This window comes from Rutilus rutilus, assembly GCF_951802725.1.
Source record: "Rutilus rutilus genome assembly, chromosome: 3".
In the NCBI taxonomy this organism is placed as follows: domain Eukaryota; kingdom Metazoa; phylum Chordata; class Actinopteri; order Cypriniformes; family Leuciscidae; genus Rutilus; species Rutilus rutilus.
Genome location: NC_140211.1, coordinates 835,441 through 856,387, shown reverse-complemented (window position 1 = coordinate 856,387; position 20,947 = coordinate 835,441). Strand labels below are relative to the sequence as shown.

General features: G+C 40.5%; 1 protein-coding gene across 3 annotated transcripts; it reads left to right on the top strand.

The window, feature by feature from the left end:
- The first annotated feature begins 5,073 nt into the window (after nt 1-5,073).
- Nucleotides 5,074-20,123, top strand: LOC311288140 (calcium-binding protein 2). 3 transcript variants are annotated; one of them, XM_084405388.1, is made up of 8 exons: nt 5,074-5,138; nt 5,862-5,995; nt 6,869-7,013; nt 10,425-10,455; nt 10,557-10,700; nt 12,004-12,113; nt 17,964-18,111; nt 18,449-20,123. In XM_084405388.1, the coding sequence occupies exons 2-8, from the start codon at nt 5,958-5,960 to the stop codon at nt 18,475-18,477; spliced, it is 645 nt and encodes a 214-aa protein (XP_084261514.1). In that variant the 5' UTR covers nt 5,074-5,138; nt 5,862-5,957; the 3' UTR covers nt 18,478-20,123. The 3 variants fall into 3 exon arrangements, with proteins under 3 accessions (XP_084261514.1, XP_084261513.1, XP_084261512.1); XM_084405387.1 differs by having other exon boundaries at nt 5,080-5,138; nt 5,951-5,995; XM_084405386.1 differs by lacking the exon at nt 5,074-5,138 and adding an exon at nt 5,144-5,283.
- The last annotated feature ends 824 nt before the right edge of the window (nt 20,124-20,947 follow it).

Sequence of the window (20,947 nt, the reverse complement as noted above, 5' to 3'; positions counted from 1 at the left end):
TGTTTATGGCATATTGTTTATTGATGTATTGTACTGTACTTTGGTTATTAACGTATTGTTTCTTTGGAATTCTACTTAAATTGTATTAATTTATATTGGATGCTAAGCTAATGTTTAGCTAAATTAGATTGCTCCAATTTCGCTAAACTTAGTATAGTGACAATAAAGAATCTTATTCCTGTTCCTGGAGATCTTCCTGCAAAATTCAGTTCCAGAATCCTTCAGTTGTGATGATCAAGTGTTCATGAAGGTGGATTTGATCAGGGGTAGAGATGAACTTTGCAGGAAGGTAGATCTTCAGGAACAGGACTGGGCAGCACTGTTATTTTGTCTGTTTGTTTGTTTACCGTTATTCATCTTTAATCAGTCTGAGAGAGGAACTGTCACGGTTGGTTGTGGGTTTTGTTATCACTTTAATTTTTCATGTCTTTTATTTTGTAAATTGGCTCAGTCCTGGGCTGCGTTCAGCCCCGACAAAAGTTGCAAAACGTTTTTTAAATAGAAACGGTAGTGCGTTGAACACCCTGTTCAAATGACGCAAGAGTTGCAACTATGGCAGCTGAGAAGGCTATTCTTTGTGTTCTTTTTGAAAGAAGGTCTGTAGTGTGAGTGGGTCTAAAAACAGGGTCCCCCCTGGTTATTTTTTATTGTGGGTATTAGGCTTATCGTTGATATGCAATATTTTGACTATAAAACTATTACGACAAACATGTCTTCTAATATCTTCAATTGTTGTATATACCGAGCTGCAGCGGACACACTTATAAACAACTTTACTTGGACCCATTGTGCGAGCTGTCTCTTTAATACCGCGTGGTTTATATACATGTTGTTGATGATTTGGCTGACATTTGTGACAGCCCAAAATAAAGAAAAATGTTTAACTTTTTTTTTTAAATTTTTTATCTTTTAACCAGATTGTACCTGTTAGTTTTTGTCTGTATTTGAACAGGATCTGCCCAGTCAAACCCAGAAGAGCACAGATGAGAAGTCAAGTCAAGTCAAGTATATTTGTATAGCGCTTTTCACAATACAGATTGTATCAAAGCAGCTTCACAGTATTAAATTAAAATAATACAACAAGGTTTGTTTCTAATGGAATTTATTGATAAAATCAAATTAAATATCCCCAAAATATCCCCAACTGAGCAAGCCAAAGGCAACAGTGGCAAGGAACCGAAAAGTGACCTAATAGTGTCCTAAAACTCCATCAGGTGACCCAATGGAGAAAAAAAACCTTGGGAGAACCCAGGCTCAGTCGGGGGCCAGTTCTCCTCTGGCGTTTATTAACTAGAGGCCGGATTGTAATTTGAACTGTAAGATTAAAAATATTATATGAATGCCTGGCTGAAGAGATGCGACTTTAATCTAGTTTTAAACTGGGAGAGCGAGTCTGAGCAACGAACAGTATCAGGAAGGCTATTCCAGAGTTTTGGAGCTAAATGTGAAAATGCTCTCCCTCCTTTGGTGGATCTGGATATCCTAGGTATGACCAAAAGCCTTGAATTTAGTGATCTTAAAGAGCGCGATGGATTATAGGGCGATAGAAGATCCGTTAAATAGACTGGAGCTAAGCCGTTTAGGGCTTTATAAGTCAGTAGCAATACCTTGTAATTAATACGGAACTTTATAGGTAACCAATGCAGTGATGATAAAATCGGTGTTATATGATCATATTTTCTTGATCTAGTAAGAACTCTAGCGGCGGCATTCTGGACTAACTGTAGCTTGTTTATTGAGGATGCAGGACAACCGGCTAATAAAGCATTACAGTAATCTAGTCTCGAGGTCATGAATGCATGAACTAACTTTTCTGCATCAGAAACTGATAGCATATTACGTAGCTTAGCAATGTTTCTAAGGTGGAAAAAGGCGGTTTTTGTAACATATGAAATATGATTTTTGAAAGACAGGTTGCAATCGAGTATAACACCCAGGTCTTTTACTGTAGAGGATAAAGTAACAGGACATCCTACAATGTTAAAGTTGTATTGTGAGAGGTTTTGTGGGCGGTTTTTTGAACCGATAAGTAGTACCTCTGTTTTGTCTGGATTTAATAAAAGAAAATTACGCGTCATCCAATCTTTTATATCTTTAACACACTCTGTCAATTTGGATAATTTAGCGTTTTCATCTGGCCGTGATGAAATATATATTTGAGTGTCATCAGCATAACAATGGAAACTAATTCCATGTTTCCTTATAATATTTCCAAGTGGCATCATATATACTGAGAATAACAGAGGGCCTAACACAGATCCCTGCGGCACTCCATAGTTTACTGGAGTTATGATCGATTTTTCTCCATTTAAATAGACAAAATGGTAGCGGTCAGATAAGTATGATCTAAACCAGCTTAATGCTTGTCCTTGAACACCAGTATAATTTTGTAGTCGATCTAAGAGTATTGTGTGATCTATAGTATCGAACGCAGCACTAAGATCGAGTAAAACTAGTATTGAGATACAGCCTTGGTCAGAAGCTAGAAGTAAATCATTTGTGATTTTAACGAGCGCAGTTTCAGTGCTATGATATGGCCTGAATCCTGACTGAAACTTCTCATAGATATCATTTTCTTGCAAGAAAGAACACAATTGAGCGGACACCACTTTTTCTAATATTTTAGACATAAATGGAAGATTTGAAATGGGTCTATAATTTGCTAGGTTATTATGATCTAATTGTGGTTTCTTAATGAGAGGTTTTATAACTGCCAGTTTAAATGTTCTTGGAACATGACCTAAAGATAAAGACGAGTTAATAATATTAAGGAGAGGCTCTTCCACTACAGGTAACACTTCTTCCAGTAGTTTAGTTGGTATAGGATCTAATAAACATGTTGTTGTTTTAGAGGAAGTGATAAGTTTATTTAACTCTATTTGTTCTATAGTTGTAAAGCACTGTAATTGTTCTTGCGGGGTGATAATTGAGGCTGAATTATAAGGCGCAACTGAAGATTGAACGTTTACAATTGTGGTTCTGATGCTTTCTATTTTCTCAGTGAAGAACTTCATAAAATCATTACTACTAAACTGTAACGGGATATTTTGTTCGGGTGACGTCTGTTTATTTGTTAGTTTAGCCACGGTGTTAAATAAAAACCTTGGATTATTTAGAAGGGTGAAGAAAAGAGCTTTCCATGGATCTGAGGAATCTGGCAGATCTGAGAAAAAGAGTTCTTTTAAATTAAAACTCAACTCTGGAGAAAAATATACAAATCAATTATAAAAAATAATTAAAAAAAATGCCATTCACATTTGATTTTAAAGAATTAGTCATTTCTATAGGTCATCTATTTCTTTAGTGAGGTGATCATCCATAAAACAATGAATTTTGACTCACCGGTGACTTTGAGAACCACTTTACTGCTGTCATACAACCGTTCTCCACTGACGTAACAGTAAAATGAACCTTCATCCTGAATCCTGAGTTTCTCCAGGCGTAGAGAGACGTCTCCATCCTTCAGTCCAACAGACAGATCTGTCCACAGAGTCAGTGAGCTTCTGTTCCTGAACGATTCCTCCTGGACGTCCTGGATCTTCCCATGCTGATAGAGGAGAACAGGGTTGCTGAACTGGTCATGACGGTCCCAGCGGATCTCCAGAGCTTCAGCGTTCTCAGGAGGAGAGATCCAGCAGGGCAGAGTGACTGTGGACCCGACATGAGCCACTGTCTGATCACGAGGAACCACAACAGTGAACGACACTGAGAGACACAGAGAGACACACTCAGTGCATTAGTCTTTAAAAGGTTAGTTCACCTCCAAAAAAAAAAATAATTCTATCATTAAATACTCACCCTCATGTTGTTCTAAACCTGTTTAGATGTTTAATCAGACGTAAGCAAACGGTTTGATCATTGTGGTATTATAGCGACTAGCAACAAGTTATAGAGTTATAGCGAGTTTCACATTAACCTAACATTTCATGTGTAAAGTACGCTATCCCAGCCATATCCATACGAATCACTCGATAAATGAACATGTGTTGATCTATACCGGTCTGTGTGGAATATTTAATATAAACCAGTTCTTACCAGAAGTCTTGATGAGGAGATTCACCAGTAAAGCGATCATAATAATCGACATCATTCCTGAGAAAATACAGACAGACTCGAAAAAAAGAAAGAAAAAAAAACTCAAAACAAGATTTTCCAGAAACACATGAATAATATGAGAGATTCAATCCGATCAGACTGTCGTGTTCATTAAGGAAACAGAAACTCACCGGAGACAAAGACTTAAAGACCGTGTGTGGTTGGGTTAGATGTATTTCAACACAATAGGGTAAAAAAGAAACGATAAAAAAGAAAATCAGAATCTACAAACGTGCTCCCGTCTTTCCCCTGTTCACTTTCTAAATATAACTCCAGGTGATCTGGAGCCGGTTGCAAGACTAGTTTTACAAGTTAGTCATCATATTTATGTTCATTTTTATTGTCAGTTATGTCAAAACGTAGACTGGTCTAACTTAGGTCATATCTTTAGACACTGTTTTCTATCTTAATGATGAATAATGCTTCATTTTCAGTAATCCTGTTGTGTTTTCTTTAAACCTTATTATACAATAGCAAACTAATCATCAAGTCATTTCTAGAGTTTTCAGCCTTTTCTAACAGGGGTCCATGAAGGCAATTTAAAAAAGTAGGCTGTCTCCAAATGTGGATAATTACTATTATCTTATAATGATTTGGCTGATTCTAACTTTCAGTTGATTTAGTTGAACAAATGTAAATCATCTTTCCCTGTTGAACAGTAGAGGGATTTGATGAACCCGGGAATGTAAAGGTTCATGGGGGAAATTAGATCAGATTAGCATTAGCATTAGGAAAGTTTAGCATAATGTTTTGCTTATTAATGTTTAAAGATATCAATAAAAGTAAGTGTTCTGTGTGTCTAAGACGATCTGGCAACAAATATTAAATCACAATGAATAAATATGTATTTTTCTCTCTCTTTTTTTGTGTCATTCCATCAGAAAAGCCCAGGTTGTGTCTATAGCTGAGAAGGCTGTGTTTCTGTTGGCCATGCCCACATGTTTCCTGGTTTAATCTGTGCTGTTCATCCACTTAATCACTGTAAGATCTTCTGACGCACAGAGAGAAGAGGTTCATCTCTGCTGGAGGAGCTCGTGTTCACGGTAAGAAGACAGTTTACTAACTTCCACCCCTCGTTCTGAGCTTGTAGACGTGAAGATCTTCAGAAGATGCTTCATGAACGCTTTAAAGGGCAGATCTCAGCAGATTATTGCAGAAGCAGCTTCAGAAAGAGAAACTGTAGGAAAGGTATAGAAGTTTAAGTTTATTGTAAAGCAAATGTACTGAACTAAACATTTTTATTTTATACAAAATGACACAATAATTTGTATTCTAGATTGCTGTAAAATCAGAGTCATATGTTGTGATCACACACACATGGAGCCGCTGAAAGGGTTTAAAGTGCGGTTTCCAGTGTAATGCAATGTCCCATTTCAAAATGTTTTACACAGGATGAATGTTGATCATTTTGAATGACACCTAGTTCATGACGCTTACTAAAACATGTGATGGGAATGAAGAAATGTGTGTGTTAAGAGTCCTGCTACTACAGTTTATTTGCAGAGACAAAAGGACTGAAACATAAATGGAAGTGCTTTAGTAAAAACAGTCTTGATTAAAACGTAAAGTGTGTTTGTGAGTCTGTCATTGCTTATGCGTTGCACTGATTAACCTCTAACCTGCTGTTTATCATTATGCAGACATTAGTGACGTTTAAAAAACAGATGATCATCCAACTAAAATGTTTCAGTAAAAACGCCCCATGAACGATGTATGAATGGTGTTTTTGCGTAACGTTATTCTAGAATGTTGAATTAATGTTACAGGACCGTTACTCTGAGAGAAACCTTCCAGAACGTTCCCTGTTATCTGGTGTTAGTATCTTCCCAACACTGATTGTGTCTGTCATTAACAGCGACAGCATGGCCCAGAGAGCGGACAGAGCGCCATCTATTGACAGGTACGGGAACATGTTCATCAATGTAGAACAGTTGCCACTGACCCGGAAATCATTTGAGAAAAAATGTAAAAAATGTAGTGTTCATCGGAGGGGTTCGAGACCCCTGGACTTTTGTCGCATGAATACACACAAAAAAAAAAAAATTGATGTTGAAATTTAAAAAAGTAACAAATTTGACCCTCTTAGGAATGAATGGAATGTGAGGAATGCTTCAGTACACATAAAAAAAAAAATCAAAGATCTTGACCAAAAAGATTCAAACTAAAAATGCTAAAACTTTACCAAAAAATTATTTTCTAATGTCTACATGTGTATCTGATGCACACTGAAGGGAACTGACTTTAGGACCCAGCGGAACAGCTCATTTACTCCATATAGAGACATAAGGCCATCTAGAGTCATGACATATCATCTTATATTATTATTTCTCCACAAGAGGTCGGCAAAGACTCCCAATGTAAGATATTTTGAGCTGAATTAAAAGGGTTATGCATGAAATTATGAGCTATTTTGGATTTAACTTGAAAGAATGTGAGGAATGTGCTTAAATTACTATTTATTTATTTATTGATCAAATCTAGTAATTTAAAGGTAAATAAAATAAAAAAGAACAAAAAATCTACAAAAAAATTGCATTAAAAACAAACAAAAAAAATGTATCAAAATGAAATGAAAGAAGCTTTCTGGACAAAAAAAAAAAGTATAATTTTATGGCTTCGGGTCATTTTGACCCGTGAAGGAAAGATATGTTATTTTTGTGTGTATTTTATTGTTATTAATTGTTTTTAGTCAGTGTTACATGAAATAGAAACTTCCATTTTTAGTTACTGAGTTTCTCACACATTTGCATGTTCTCCTTCTGACACAATCCAGCCAATCAGCTGAAGGCTCCGCCCCCAAACCGGCCCTTCGCAAGACCTCGATCTCCGACGCCAACAAGAAGAAGAAGAGCAAGAAATCGAACGATGAAGTAATGAACAAGGTGTACAATAACCTTCTGAGCAGCGTCTTCGGACAGGTATCTGATGAAACCACACTGCTGCTGAGTTCGGCCTTAAACACAACCCTCTGGGGCTAAAAATGTAACGGTTAGTTTTTTTTTGAATTTGTTACTTCATCGGAATGATATGAAACTTGGTAAAGGTTTTGGCACTTGCTGTGTGAACACACACAAACATCATGGACATGATTCGAAAAGGTTAAATGGTCCTGTATATTTGCCGGTCCCTCCTGATAATCTGCTTGATTCGGCCAAAGTTCCGGGTCAATTTCAAGGAATGTAATGTAATTTTTTAAACCAAAAAATGTGCTCTAAACCCAAACAATAACCAAGGTGATCATCATATAATAGCCACACTTGAGCTCCTCGCGGTCAGAAACGAGCGCATTGGAAATGAATGAGACGAGTTTCCTCTAGTGGAAGCGTCTGGAACTGCAGCCGAACTACATCTCACTGACAGATCAGTTTTTGTGTTATCAAGATCATATTTGGAACACAACTTGTTTAGATTTATGGCTTTGATTTTCTTGCAGTTTTAGAGTAAAACATGATTTTGAAAATATATATTTCATATAAAAATTTAAAATACTATTTTTGTGCATTTTTTATAACAATACACGAACTTTTTTTAAGATAACTTTTTTTAAACTTTTTTTCACTTCAGCAATAATCTGCCGAGTGTCGTCTTTAAGAGATCAAACTTCAGTCTGTCGCTCTAAAGTGTTCAAGATTCACCACAGTTTAAATTGGACCTTTCATTTTAAGGTCTTTGCTCAGAAAGTGAATAATTGGATTATAAATACAGCGTAAATATAATTTAGTTCCATAAAATCCCCTAAAAATACAAAATATGAAATAAAAAACATTAGCAAACTAAAACTTAGCCTAGTGTTCATTTCATTGACCGACACGCGGAGAGTCATAACCAATTCACGATTCTCATGTTCAGTGCTGTGAGATTTTGCACAGACATGCATTAAATGACTGACGCACACACACACACACACACACACACACACACACAGAGACAGACGCTGTGGAGATGACCGTGTGTGTGAGCAGATTGACTTGTGCTGTTTGTTCAGGGTCAGAGCGTGATGTGTGTGTCGTCCGTGTAATCCACTGGTAATAATAGCACATGATGGGCTTCAGTGTCACTCTTCATTACCCTAACGAGCTTTAATGAGGATCAGTGAAGAACTGAGAGCAAACTCTTCCTGCTGACGTCTGATTCATGACTTCTGTGTGTGTGTGTGTGTGTGTGTGTGTGTGTGTTTAGTCCCGCCTTCTCCCTCGCCACCATTGGTCGGTCGGTCGTGTATGTAACGCACACATTGGTCAAACTGCATCTCGATCATTACCCTCAGCAACACGGCTCTACTGGCTCCTGAATAGCGTAAAAAAGCCCAAATGTAAATTCACTGATGATTTACAGAGAAAATCCCCGTGTTTTGGTCTCAGTCGGGATCGTGTGAAGAGAATGACCTGCGAATAAAGGTGTTAGTGACCCACATGAGGGAAGCAAGAGGACATCATTTATTACTGAAATAGTGTGTTTTTATGGCAACTGATTTTTTATTTTATTTTAACCTATGACCATGAAAAGAAACAGTGTCTACCCCCCGTCATCCCACTCGGGTGGTGTTAGTAATATATATTTTTAAAATGTGATTCATATTAAAAAAAAAAAAAAAATTATGTTAAGTTAGAGTTTTTGGACAAACTGTATTTAAACCTCATTTTAAATCAATTTAATATAAAACGGCTTATTTAATTCCCAGTTTGACCTCCAGAGGCCACCGTTACCATTTACTGCGGTGGTTCCCAAACCTTTCAGTGTGTCTAGGCGTTTAACACACTTCTCACACACACTCTCTCTCTCTCACACACACAGTCACACACACTCTCACACACATCTAACACACTTCTCACACACACTCTCACACGTTTAACACACTTCTGCATCTCTGCATCTCTGCATGACTGAGGCAGTCATGGCCTAGTGGTTAGGGAGTTGGACTGGTAACCCAAGGTTGCTGGTTCGATTCCAGAACCGGTGGGAAATGACTGAGGTGCCCTTGAGCAAGGCACCTAACCCCTAATCGCTCCCCGGGCGCCACACAAAGGCTGCCCGCTGCTCTGGGTGTGTGTATCCACGTTTGCAGTGTTGTGTGTTAACTACTCACTACTCTGCTCCTAATGTGTGTGCATTAACTTGGATGGGTTAAATGCAGAGGTCAAATTCCAAGTATGGGTTACCATACTTGGCCGTCACGTGTCACTTTCACTTTCACTTTCACTTCCATCAAGGGACAATATTTGCTGATTTTTTTAAGTGCATGTTTTTCTAACCCTATTAAATGTATGTCATGTTTTTATAAAATTCTTAATATTCCATTAATTTAATTATTAATATAATAAATAAAGGAATAAATTAAACTAAATCAATCATTTAAATCAAGTCGTCACCTTCATTTATATAGCGCTTTTAACAATACAATAATATACATACTAAATCAAATGAAATGCGTATCAACAAATGGACAATGAAAAACCAAATAGGACACTTTCTCCATAAGATTATTAAAAAAAAAGAAATTGACACACAAAATTGTTTAAAAACATTTATTTCATTTTTAAAATTAATTTTAAATGCTAAACATTTAATAATTAATAATTTGCAAATTACAGTATGTGAGTTAAAATCGACTATGAAAATAGAAAAACTGAATAGGAAAAGTTTTCATAGTTTATTCAAATTGTTTTTAATTTGCACATTTAATAATTCACTGTCACCGCTTGTGAAGATGTAGTTTATGATCTCAGTAAATACAGTAAAGGTTCAGCTGACACTCAAATGTGTGTGTGTGTGAATCTCCGAGGCAGAACCAGATTGTTATAATAAATCAAAGGAGAGTGAGAATATGAAAGAGAAACAGTGACGCTGGTCTTTATTCTTGAGTGACTGTTCTTTGACCCAAAACACGCAATGGAAACTTGGATTGAGGGATGGAGTTCGGGAAGCTTTAATCCGACTGTGTGTTTGATCCTGACTGATTCTGATCCTCTTCAGTGGAAACTAGGAGTCTCTCATCATCATCCACAGAGGTTCAGTCTCTTCTGCTCCTCAAAGCTGTGTTTATTAGATCAGAAATACAGTAAAACAGGGAAATATTATTCCAGTGTAAATCAGCTGTTCTCTATGTGAATATACAGTAAAGTGTCATTTATTCCTGTGATCAAAGCTGAATTTCAGCATCATTACTCCAGTCTTCAGTGTCACATGATCCTTCAGAAATCATTCTGATATGATGATTTGATGATCAAGAAACACAAATCCACAAATGCAAGCATTATTTTCGATGCATTAAGTGATAAGGGATGAACTGACATGAATCTTTCTCTCTGTCTCTGTGTGTTTTCTGTCAGGAGAGAGAGTTATCTCAGCCGGAGCTCGACGGTGAGTATCCGAGCATCACATCTCACGTCTGAACACACACGGCGCGTGAGTGTGTTTGTGTGTGTGTGTGTGTGAGAGTGACACAAGTGCTGGTTTTCCAGAGCTGTCCGAGGCCTTTAAGGAGTTCGACTACGATCAGGATGGATATCTGAACTATAAGGATCTGGCCGAGTGCATGAGGACGATGGGTTACATGCCGACAGAGATGGAGCTGCTGGAGATCATTCAACAGATCAAGATGAGACGTGAGTGTGTGTGAGAGAGTGTGTGTGTCTGTGAGTGTAATATGAGTATGTGAGTGCGAGTATGTGAGAATGAGTGAGTGTGTGTGTGTGTGTGTGTGTGTGTGTGTGTGTGTGTGTGTGTGTGTGTGTGTGTGTGTGTGTGTGTGTGTGTGTGTGTGTGTGTGTTTGTGAGTGAGTATGTGAGTGCGATTATTTGAGTGTGAGTATGTGAGTGAGTGCGAGTATGTGAGTGTCAGTATGTGAGTGCGATTATGTGACTGAGTATGTGAGTGTTTGAGATTGTGTGTGAGTATGTGAGTGCGAAAAAGTGAGTGTGAGTATGTAAGTGAGTGTGAGTATGTAAGTGTGAGTGCAAGTATGTGAGGGAGAGTATGTGAGTGCGTGAGTATCTGAGTGTGATTTTGTGGGTGTGAGTATGTGAGTGAGAGTAAGTGAGTGAGTATTTGCGTGTGATTATGTGAGTGTGAGTGCAAGTATGTGAGTGCGTGGGTATCTGAGTGCGATCATGTGAGTATGTGAGTGAGTGTGAGTATGTGAGTGAGTGTGATTGCGAGTATGAGTGCATGAGTATTTGAGTGCGATTATGTGTGTGAGTATGTGAGTGCTTGAGTATGTGAGTGAGAGTAAGTGAGTGAGTATTTGCGTGTGATTATGTGAGTGTGAGTGCAAGTATGTGATTGAGTGTGAGTGCGTGAGTATGTGAGTGCGATTATGTTAGTGTGAGTGAGTATCTGAGTGTGAGTGCAAGTATGTGAGTGCGTGGGTATCTGAGTGCGATCATGTGAGTATGTGAGTGAGTGTGAGTATGTGAGTGAGTGTGATTGCGAGTATGAGTGCATGAGTATTTGAGTGCGATTATGTGTGTGAGTATGTGAGTGGGAGTATGTGAATGTGAGTGCGTGAGTATGTGAGTGGGAGTATGTGAATGTGAGTGCGTGAGTATGTGAGTGTGAGTATGTGAGTGTGGTTATGAGAGTGTGAGTATGTGAGTGTGAGAGAGTGTGTGTGTCTGTGAGTATGTGAGTGCGAGTATGTGAGTGTGTGAGAGTGTGTGTGTCAGTGAGTGTGTGAGTGCGAGTATGTGAGTGTGGGTATGTGAGTGAGTGTGAGTATGTGAGTGCACGAGTGTGTGTGTGTGTGTGTGTGTGTGTCTGAGAGTGAGTGAGTGTGTGTGAATGAGTATGTGAGTGCGAGTGTGTGAGTTTGAGTGTGTGAGTGTGTGTGTGTGAATACGGTCTTGTGTCCCCGTTCACATGTTGTGTGTGTGTTGTGTGTGTGTGTGTGTGTGTGTGTCTGTGTTCAGTCGGGGGTCTGATGGATTTCGATGACTTCTGTGAGTTAATGGGCCCCAGGATGATGGTGGAGACGGCGGATATGCTCGGCCTCAAAGAGATCAAGAGCTCCTTCCTTCAGGTCAGACATTCATGTCCTGCTTATATAAAGCTTATATTAAATAACGGTTGTTAATACAAATAACCCAACATGCAAAAAGGTTTGGGTCAGTAAGAAATGAACACTTTTATTCATCAAGGACGCATTAAATTGATCAAAAGGGACAGTAAAGACATTCTAAATATTACAAATGATTCTATTTCAAATAAATGCTGTTCTTTTGAACTTTCTATTTTCAGAAAACAGCTGTTTTACATTGGAATAATATTTCACTGTTTTTACTGTATTTTTCATCTAATAAACACAGCCTTGGTGAGTAGAAGAACATCATTAGTGACTGATTTTTAATGCTCAACACATCATCCTCAACAACTGACACGAACAGCATGTTGCCAAGCTAAATATGTGATACTGCTAAGATTCAAAAGGTTACAAAACAAAGGTATTTTTTATAAAACAAACTCAAAAAGTCCACATGTGAAGAGCAGCATGTAAGACAAGACAATACTGGACAACGGAAGTGAGCACACAGAGGAACTAAAATACACAGTGATAATGAGACAATAACAAACAGCTACAGCCACAGACTAGTGTAACTGGTCCTACTCAACCCTCTCCAAGCTGACGAGTGGATCCAGTGGGACGAGGGAGTCTGGTGGAGCCGGTGGGACGAGGGAGCCTGGTGGAGCCGGTGGGACGAGGGAGCCTGTTGAAGCTGGTGGGACGAGGGAGCCTGGGGAAGCCGGTGGGACGAGGGAGTTTGGTGGAGCCGGTGGGACGAGGGAGCCTGGTGAAGCCGGTGGGACGAGGGATCCAGTGGGACGAGGGAGCCTGGTGAAGCCGGTGGGACGAGGAAGTCTGGTGAAACCGGTGGGACGAGGGAGTCTGGTGAATCCAGTGGGACGAGGGAGCCCAATGGGACTAGGAAGCCTGGTGGAGCGGCTGGGACGAGGGAATCTCGTGGAGCGGCTGGGACGAGGGAGCCTGGTGAAGCCGGTGGGACGAGGGAGCCTGGTGGAGCCGGTGGGACGAGGGAGCCTGGTGGAGCCGTTGGGACGAGGGAGTCTGGTGGAGCCGGTGGGACGAGGGAGCCTGTTGAAGCCGGTGGGACGAGGGAGTCTGGTGGAGCCGGTGGGACGAGGGAGCCTGTTGAAGCCGGTGGGACGAGGGAGTCTGGTGGAGCCGGTGGGACGAGGGAGTCTGGTGTAGCCGGTGGGACGAGGGAGCCTGGTGGAGCCGGTGGGACGAGGGAGTCTGGTGGAGCCGGTGGGACGAGGGAGTCTGGTGGAGCCGGTGGGACGAGGGAGCCTGGTGGAGCCGGTGGGACGAGGGAGCCTGGTGGAGCCGGTGGGACGAGGGAGCCTGGTGAAGCCGGTGGGACGAGGGAGCCTGGTGAAGCCGGTGGGACGAGGGAGCCTGGTGGAGCCGGTGGGACGAGGGAGCCTGGTGGAGCCGGTGGGACGAGGGAGCCTGGTGGAGCCGGTGGGACGAGGGAGCCTGGTGGAGCCGGTGGGACGAGGGAGTCTGGTGAAGCCGGTGGGACGAGGGAGCCTGGTGGAGCCGGTGGGACGAGGGAGCCCAGTGGGACTAAGAAGCCTGGTGGAGCGGCAGGGACGAGGGAGCCCAGTGGGACTAAGAAGCCTGGTGGAGCGGCAGGGACGAGAGAGCCTGGTGGAGCCTGTGGGACGAGGGAGCCTGGTGGAGCCTGTGGGACGAGGGAGCCTGGTGGAGCATGTGGGACGAGGGAGCCCAGTAGGAGGAGCGAGCCTGGTGAAGCCGGTGGGACAAGGGTGCCGGTGAAGCCAGTGGGACGAGGGAGCCGGTGGAACGAGGGAGCCCGGTAGGAGGAGGGAGCCCGGTGGGACGAGGGAGCCCAGTGGGATGAGAGAGCCCAGTGGAGCCGGTGGGACGAGAGAGCCCGGTGGGACGAGGGATCCAGTGGATCCAGTGGGATGAGGGCGCCGGTGAAGCCAATGGGACGAGGGAGCCCAGTGGAGCCGGGGGGACAAGGGAGCCCGGTGGGACGAGGGTGCCGGTGAAGCCAATGGGATGAGGGAGCCGGGTGGAGCTGAGGTGGCGAGGGAGCCCAGTGGAGGTGGAGACAAGGGAATGGCTGGCTTCAGAGGAGTGTGCAGGAGAGGAAGACTGGGTGAGTGACAGAGAAGGTTCGTAGGTGGGCAGGGGTGGATCAGCCATTCGTTAGAATCCAGCTTCACTAATACTCCCTCTGGAGTACAGGCAGGCTCACACACCTGGTCAGACAGGACCTCTGGCTCTGCTTCCGGGACGGACTTGGCAGCTGGCTCTTGGCGAAGTTGATGTACTCGGCCAGTGTCCAGCAGTTGTTTCACCACGGCAACACCAACCAGATCCCGTCGTCCAAACAGATCCAAAATCCCTCCATGAACATGATGTCATCACAGATGGTGTGGTGGCTGGAGCATTTCACATGCTCTTCCAGGTCTCTTCCTCCTTTAAACATGCATATCATAACCCCATTGGGCAAGATCCCCATGGGTGCAATGCATTTTTATTTATTTAATGAGTTTTAATTGTTATTAAAACAGAAAATGTTGCTATTAGTAAACAAAAACAATTTCTAAAGCTAGGTCTTCTAAACATTAGATCACTCACACCTAAGGCAGTTATTGTAAATGAAATAGTCACAGATAATAGCTTCGATGTACTTTGCCTAACTGAAACCTGGCTTAAACCAAATGATTATTTCGGTCTAAATGAGTCTGCTCCTCCTGGATACTCCTATAAGCATGAGCCCCGTCTAATTGGTCGTGGCGGTGGTGTTGCGACAATTTATAGAGATATTCTCAATGTTACTCAGAAAGCGGGTTATAAGTTTATTTCGTTTGAAGTACTTGTACTAAATGTTACGCTCTTAGATGTTAGAAAAACATCCCTATTATCTCTAGCCTTGGCTACCGTATATAGACCGCCTGGGCCTTACGCTGATTTCCTAAAAGAGTTTGCAGATTTTCTCTCAGACCTATTAGTCAATGTCGATAAAGCATTAATTGTTGGAGATTTTAACATACACGTAGATAATCCAAATGATGCGTTAGGGGCTGCGTTTACAGATTTATTAAATTCATTTGGGGTCAAGCAAAACGTCACCGGACCAACTCATCGTCTTAATCATACACTCGATTTAATTATATCACATGGAACCGATCCAACCGATATAGATATTATACCGCAAAGTGATGAAGTCACTGACCATTACATGGTAACTTGCATATTACGTACTGCTGTAATATGTCATGCAGCGCCGCGTTATCAACCAGGCAGAACAATCCTTCCATCCACCATAGATAATTTCTCAAATTGCTTATCCGATCTGTCTCAGCTGCTGCCTGAACCCAAACAAACAGATGAACTAGAAGAACTAACTAGCACTATGAGCACTATTCTCTCTAGAACATTGGATGTTGTTGCACCTATTAGATTAAAAAAGGTCAGAGAGAAAATTAAAGCACCGTGGTACAACAATACCACGCATGTTCTAAAGAGAGAAACCCGTATTTTAGAGCGTAAATGGAAACAAACTAATTTAGAGGTCTTTAGAATCGCGTGGAAAGACAGTATGTCACGTTATAAAAAGGCCCTAAAAGCAGCCAGGGCTGAGCACCTCCGCAAACTAATAGAAAATAACCAAAATAATCCAAGGTTTTTATTTAACACCGTGGCTAGACTAACAAATAAACAGACATCACCCGAACAAAATATCCCATTACAGTTTAGTAGTAATGATTTTATGAAGTTCTTCACTGAGAAAATAGAAAACATCAGAACCACAATTGTAAACGTTCAATCTTCAGTTGCGCCTTATAATTCAGCCTTAATTATCACCCCGCAAGAACAATTACAGTGCTTTACAACTATAGAACAAATAGAGTTAAATAAACTTATCACTTCCTCTAAAACAACAACATGTTTATTAGATCCGATACCAACTAAACTACTGAAAGAAGTGTTACCTGTAGTGGAAGAGCCTCTCCTTAATATTATTAACTCGTCTTTATCTTTAGGTCATGTTCCAAGAACATTTAAACTGGCAGTTATAAAACCTCTCATTAAGAAACCACAATTAGATCATAATAACCTAGCAAATTATAGACCCATTTCAAATCTTCCATTTATGTCTAAAATATTAGAAAAAGTGGTGTCCGCTCAATTGTGTTCTTTCTTGCAAGAAAATGATATCTATGAGAAGTTTCAGTCTGGTTTCAGGCCGCACCATAGCACTGAAACTGCGCTCGTTAAAATCACAAATGATTTACTTTTAGCTTCTGACCAAGGCTGTATCTCAATACTAGTTTTACTTGATCTTAGTGCTGCGTTCGATACTATAGATCACACAATACTCTTAGATCGACTACAAAATTATACTGGTGTTCAAGGACAAGCATTAAGCTGGTTTAGATCATACTTATCTGACCGCTACCATTTTGTCTATTTAAATGGAGAAAAATCGATCATAACTCCAGTAAACTATGGAGTGCCGCAGGGATCTGTGTTAGGCCCTCTATTATTCTCAGTATATATGATGCCACTTGGAAATATTATAAGGAAACATGGAATTAGTTTCCATTGTTATGCTGATGACACTCAAATATATATTTCATCACGGCCAGATGAAAACGATAAATTATCCAAATTGACAGAGTGTGTTAAAGATATAAAAGATTGGATGACGCGTAATTTTCTTTTATTAAATCCAGACAAAACAGAGGTACTACTTATCGGTTCAAAAAACCGCCCACAAAACCTCTCGCAATACAACTTTAATATAGTAGGATGTCCTGTTACTTTATCCTCTACAGTAAAAGACCTGGGTGTTATACTCGATTGCAACCTGTCTTTCAAAAATCATATTTCATATGTTACAAAAACCGCCTTTTTCCACCTTAGAAACATTGCTAAGCTACGTAATATGCTATCAGTTTCTGATGCAGAAAAGTTAGTTCATGCATTCATGACCTCGAGACTAGATTACTGTAATGCTTTATTAGCCGGTTGTCCTGCATCCTCAATTAACAAGCTACAGTTAGTCCAAAATGCCGCCGCTAGAGTTCTTACTAGATCAAGAAAATATGATCATATAACACCGATTTTATCATCACTGCATTGGTTACCTATAAAGTTCCGTATTAATTACAAGGTATTGCTACTGACTTATAAAGCCCTAAACGGCTTAGCTCCAGTCTATTTAACGGATCTTCTATCGCCCTATAATCCATCGCGCTCTTTAAGATCACTAAATTCAAGGCTTTTGGTCATACCTAGGATATCCAGAACCACCAAAGGAGGGAGAGCATTTTCACATTTAGCTCCAAAACTCTGGAATAGCCTTCCTGATACTGTTCGTTGCTCAGACTCGCTCTCCCAGTTTAAAACTAGATTAAAGTCGCATCTCTTCAGCCAGGCATTCATATAATATTTTTAATCTTACAGTCCAAATTACAATCCGGCCTCTAGTTAATAAACGCCAGAGGAGAACTGGCCCCCGACTGAGCCTGGGTTCTCCCAAGGTTTTTTTTTTTCTCCATTGGGTCACCTGATGGAGTTTTAGGACACTATTAGGTCACTTGATGGAGTTTTTCGGTTCCTTGCCACTGTTGCCTTTGGCTTGCTCAGTTGGGGATATTCTGGATATCTAATTTGATTTTATCAATAAATTCCACTAGAAACAAACCTTGTTGTATTATTTTAATTTAATACTGTGAAGCTGCTTTGATACAATCTGTATTGTGAAAAGCGCTATACAAATATACTTGACTTGACTTGACTTGACTATGTAGTTTGATCATTGATTGAGTTCTATTTGAGGTAATTTTTCTCTGTTTCTGTGGTCAGTTTGACACTGATGGCGATGGGAAGATCTCTCTGGATGAGTTGAAGGAGGCCGTGAAGAATCTGTTAGGAGAGAAACTCAAGAAAGGAGAACTGGAGGAGATCCTGAAGGAGCTGGACCTCAATGGAGACGGAACCGTGGATTTTGAGGGTGAGGAGATCAATGCCACTTTACACACACACACACACACACACACACACACACACACACACACACACACACACACACACACACTCTCTCTCTCTCTCTCTCTCTCTCTCTCTCTCTCTCTCTCTCTCTCTCTCTCTCTCTCTCTCTCTCTTACACACACACACAAACTCACACACACACACAAACTCACACACACACACACTCACACACACACACACTCTCACTCTTACACACTCACACACACAAATTTTTCACTGACTTCTGTTGTTTTCTGACACACCTAATGCTGTTTGTCTATAATGTTGAGAACATCATGGGCTCCTCTGTGTTCTTCCAGAGTTTGTGATGATGCTGTCGGTGCGATAAAACACAACACCGTCATTAACATCTTCCATCAGAGTTTCCAGCAGCGGATGATACGGTTCAGACGCACACAAAGACCACAGACACATCAGGGATTTTTAAAGGGGTCCTATTATGCACTTTTATGAAGTCTTGGTTTTGTTTTGGGGTGCAAAAAAGCATTTTTTTAAAACATATTTTACATTATTACAGCTCCTCTCTCCCCAGTCTGGTTGAACGTGTCGTTTTCGATGAAGCCCCTCCTTCCGAAATACAAAATGTGCTGTGATTGGTTAGCTGGCCCAGTGGGCTGTGATTGGCATAATATTGGCCCCGCCCATTCATAACTGCGAGCTCTACTCAGATGTAAATATTAACAATAACGTCAATTTCAAACCATTTTGAGCCCGATTCAGACCCTGACAATGTTAACGAACAAGAGGATCGTGCAGAACAAATTTCACAGGACTTTCAGAGTGGTATGTTGTTGTTGTTGTTTTCTGATAGATTATAGATGCGATGTTATCCACCATTTAATCATATTTGTCAGAAAACTATGGTAATAAAAACAGTAATCGATCACAAAATCATGGTTCATTTTCCTAAGAGGCGGTGAACATTCTTACAAAAGCAAGAGCTTACAAAAGCTCCAGTAAACACTACATCAATACTGTAATGTTAGTAAGCAGGCGAGCGGAGGAAAAGCTTTTACAAGTTGTGATCCATAAACAAGAGATTTTCCAGACGAAATGGGAACGGCTCCGTCTTTCAGAAGCATTTGTGCGTGTAGCTTGCATTGAACTCGGTCTGCTGTTCTCCGTAAAATGTGCAGTGCACAGACAAACGTTGAGCTTATAATGTTTAGGAACAGTGTTAAAAATACATTTTAACCACTCTCAGTTCGTCAGCCTTAGGACAAACGTTTTCCGGGGGAAAAACAGCGACAACACTCTTCATCTTCCCTAGCGCAGCTCAACCAGGCTCCGCCAACTGTGTCGCGTATTCCGTGGGCGGGGATTATTTAAATGAGTCCCATTCTGACATCATAAGATCCTGGAAAATTGCTCTGTAGTCCAAAGGAGCCGTTCGTTGTAGTTCTTGAACAGTGGATTCTGTTGAATAAAATACCTTCAGCTTTGTAACCTTGCAGATCTTCTTTATGCTCTAACAGCAACATTACACACTAACTTATGTTGAAAAAGTGAAAAAGCATAATAGGACCCCTTTAAAAGTCTGATTTCCTGGCCTGAAAAATTCATAAAATCATAAAAGCTCATCATGGATATTTCTGTATTTCATGGATAGATGTAGCTCTTTATGAGTGCTTTGGTGACTGCCATCTGTACTAATAACTATAATTCCAATAAAAGGAGTTTGCAAAATGAATGTCTGTAAAAGTCATAAAAGGGAAAGGTCTGGTTGAAAAAATAATAATTTTGAGAGAAAATAATCACTCCTTTTGATATTTTCTAAATGACTAGTTAAAGTTTCAACCAAACATAATGCAACGTTCTGCAGTATGTAGATGACTGTAACTTTACAGTAATTTACTGTATATGTCTCTGAAGCAGATGTGTGTGTATAGATATTTTTATGCATAGACCTTTAAAAGTGTCAAAATATGTAACAAGTGTATTTTTTAAGTTTTGTTATTAAACAGTAAAAGTTTGAAAAAACAAAAAAAGTCTGAATTTCTATTTTATAAACATGATAAAAAACACATAAATCTATATTTTAAATGTCACTAAATCAGAATATCATGCCTGTTCGTCTTACATTGTTTAAATGTTGCTACTTGTTTCAGAACGTTCAGAGAACATTCAAAAGTATTGTTCCATAGTGTCTGAAGAATGATACAATGTAATGTTCCCTCAACATTCACACGACCAAGAAAGGCAAGTTTTTGGGGAAAATACTGGACGTTTTGAACATTCAGTAATAAGAGTTTCAGAACATATTTTTGTTTTCTGGGACTGTGTTGAAATTCAAATGATCAGATCATCACTTTCTCAAATCCTTTGCCCGTTTCTATCTCTGATTGATGTAGAAAGTTCACAGGCTCATTCAGAGATAAAAGGAGGGCGTAACGGAAAGAGTCTTTAGGAGTAAATGCTGCTCAAGCGGAAGGAAGCTCAAAGCTGTTTACCTGGAAACACAACAGTGACGCCTCATACACATGTGTATAGCTGAACTCACGTCACTGTAGAAATACAGTAGAAATGGAGGAGCAAACAAGTGTTTGGTTTTCCAAGAAGAGCTTCTTCACATTCTACATTTATGTATTTCAGGAACTGAAAGAGAACTCGTCACTGATCATCATGATTAGCAAGTTAAAAGTGTAGTTTGTGATTTGTAAGTCCATGGTGATAGATGGATAGATGGATGGATTTAGTGCACATGTATTTCACTGTACAGCAGGATTCAGTGGAGTTTCTGCGGCCTCTGCTGGTGATCATCACACACACACACACACACACATACACACACACACACA

Coding starts and splice junctions, on each gene's coding strand:
- LOC311288140 (XM_084405386.1), top strand. CDS start 5,212: ATGAACGCTTTAAAGGGCAGATCTCAGCAGATTATTGCAGAAGCAGCT. Junction 5,996..6,868: donor AGAGCGCCATCTATTGACAG/GTACGGGAACAT, acceptor GACACAATCCAG/CCAATCAGCTGAAGGCTCCG. Junction 10,701..12,003: donor TCAACAGATCAAGATGAGAC/GTGAGTGTGTGT, acceptor GTCTGTGTTCAG/TCGGGGGTCTGATGGATTTC.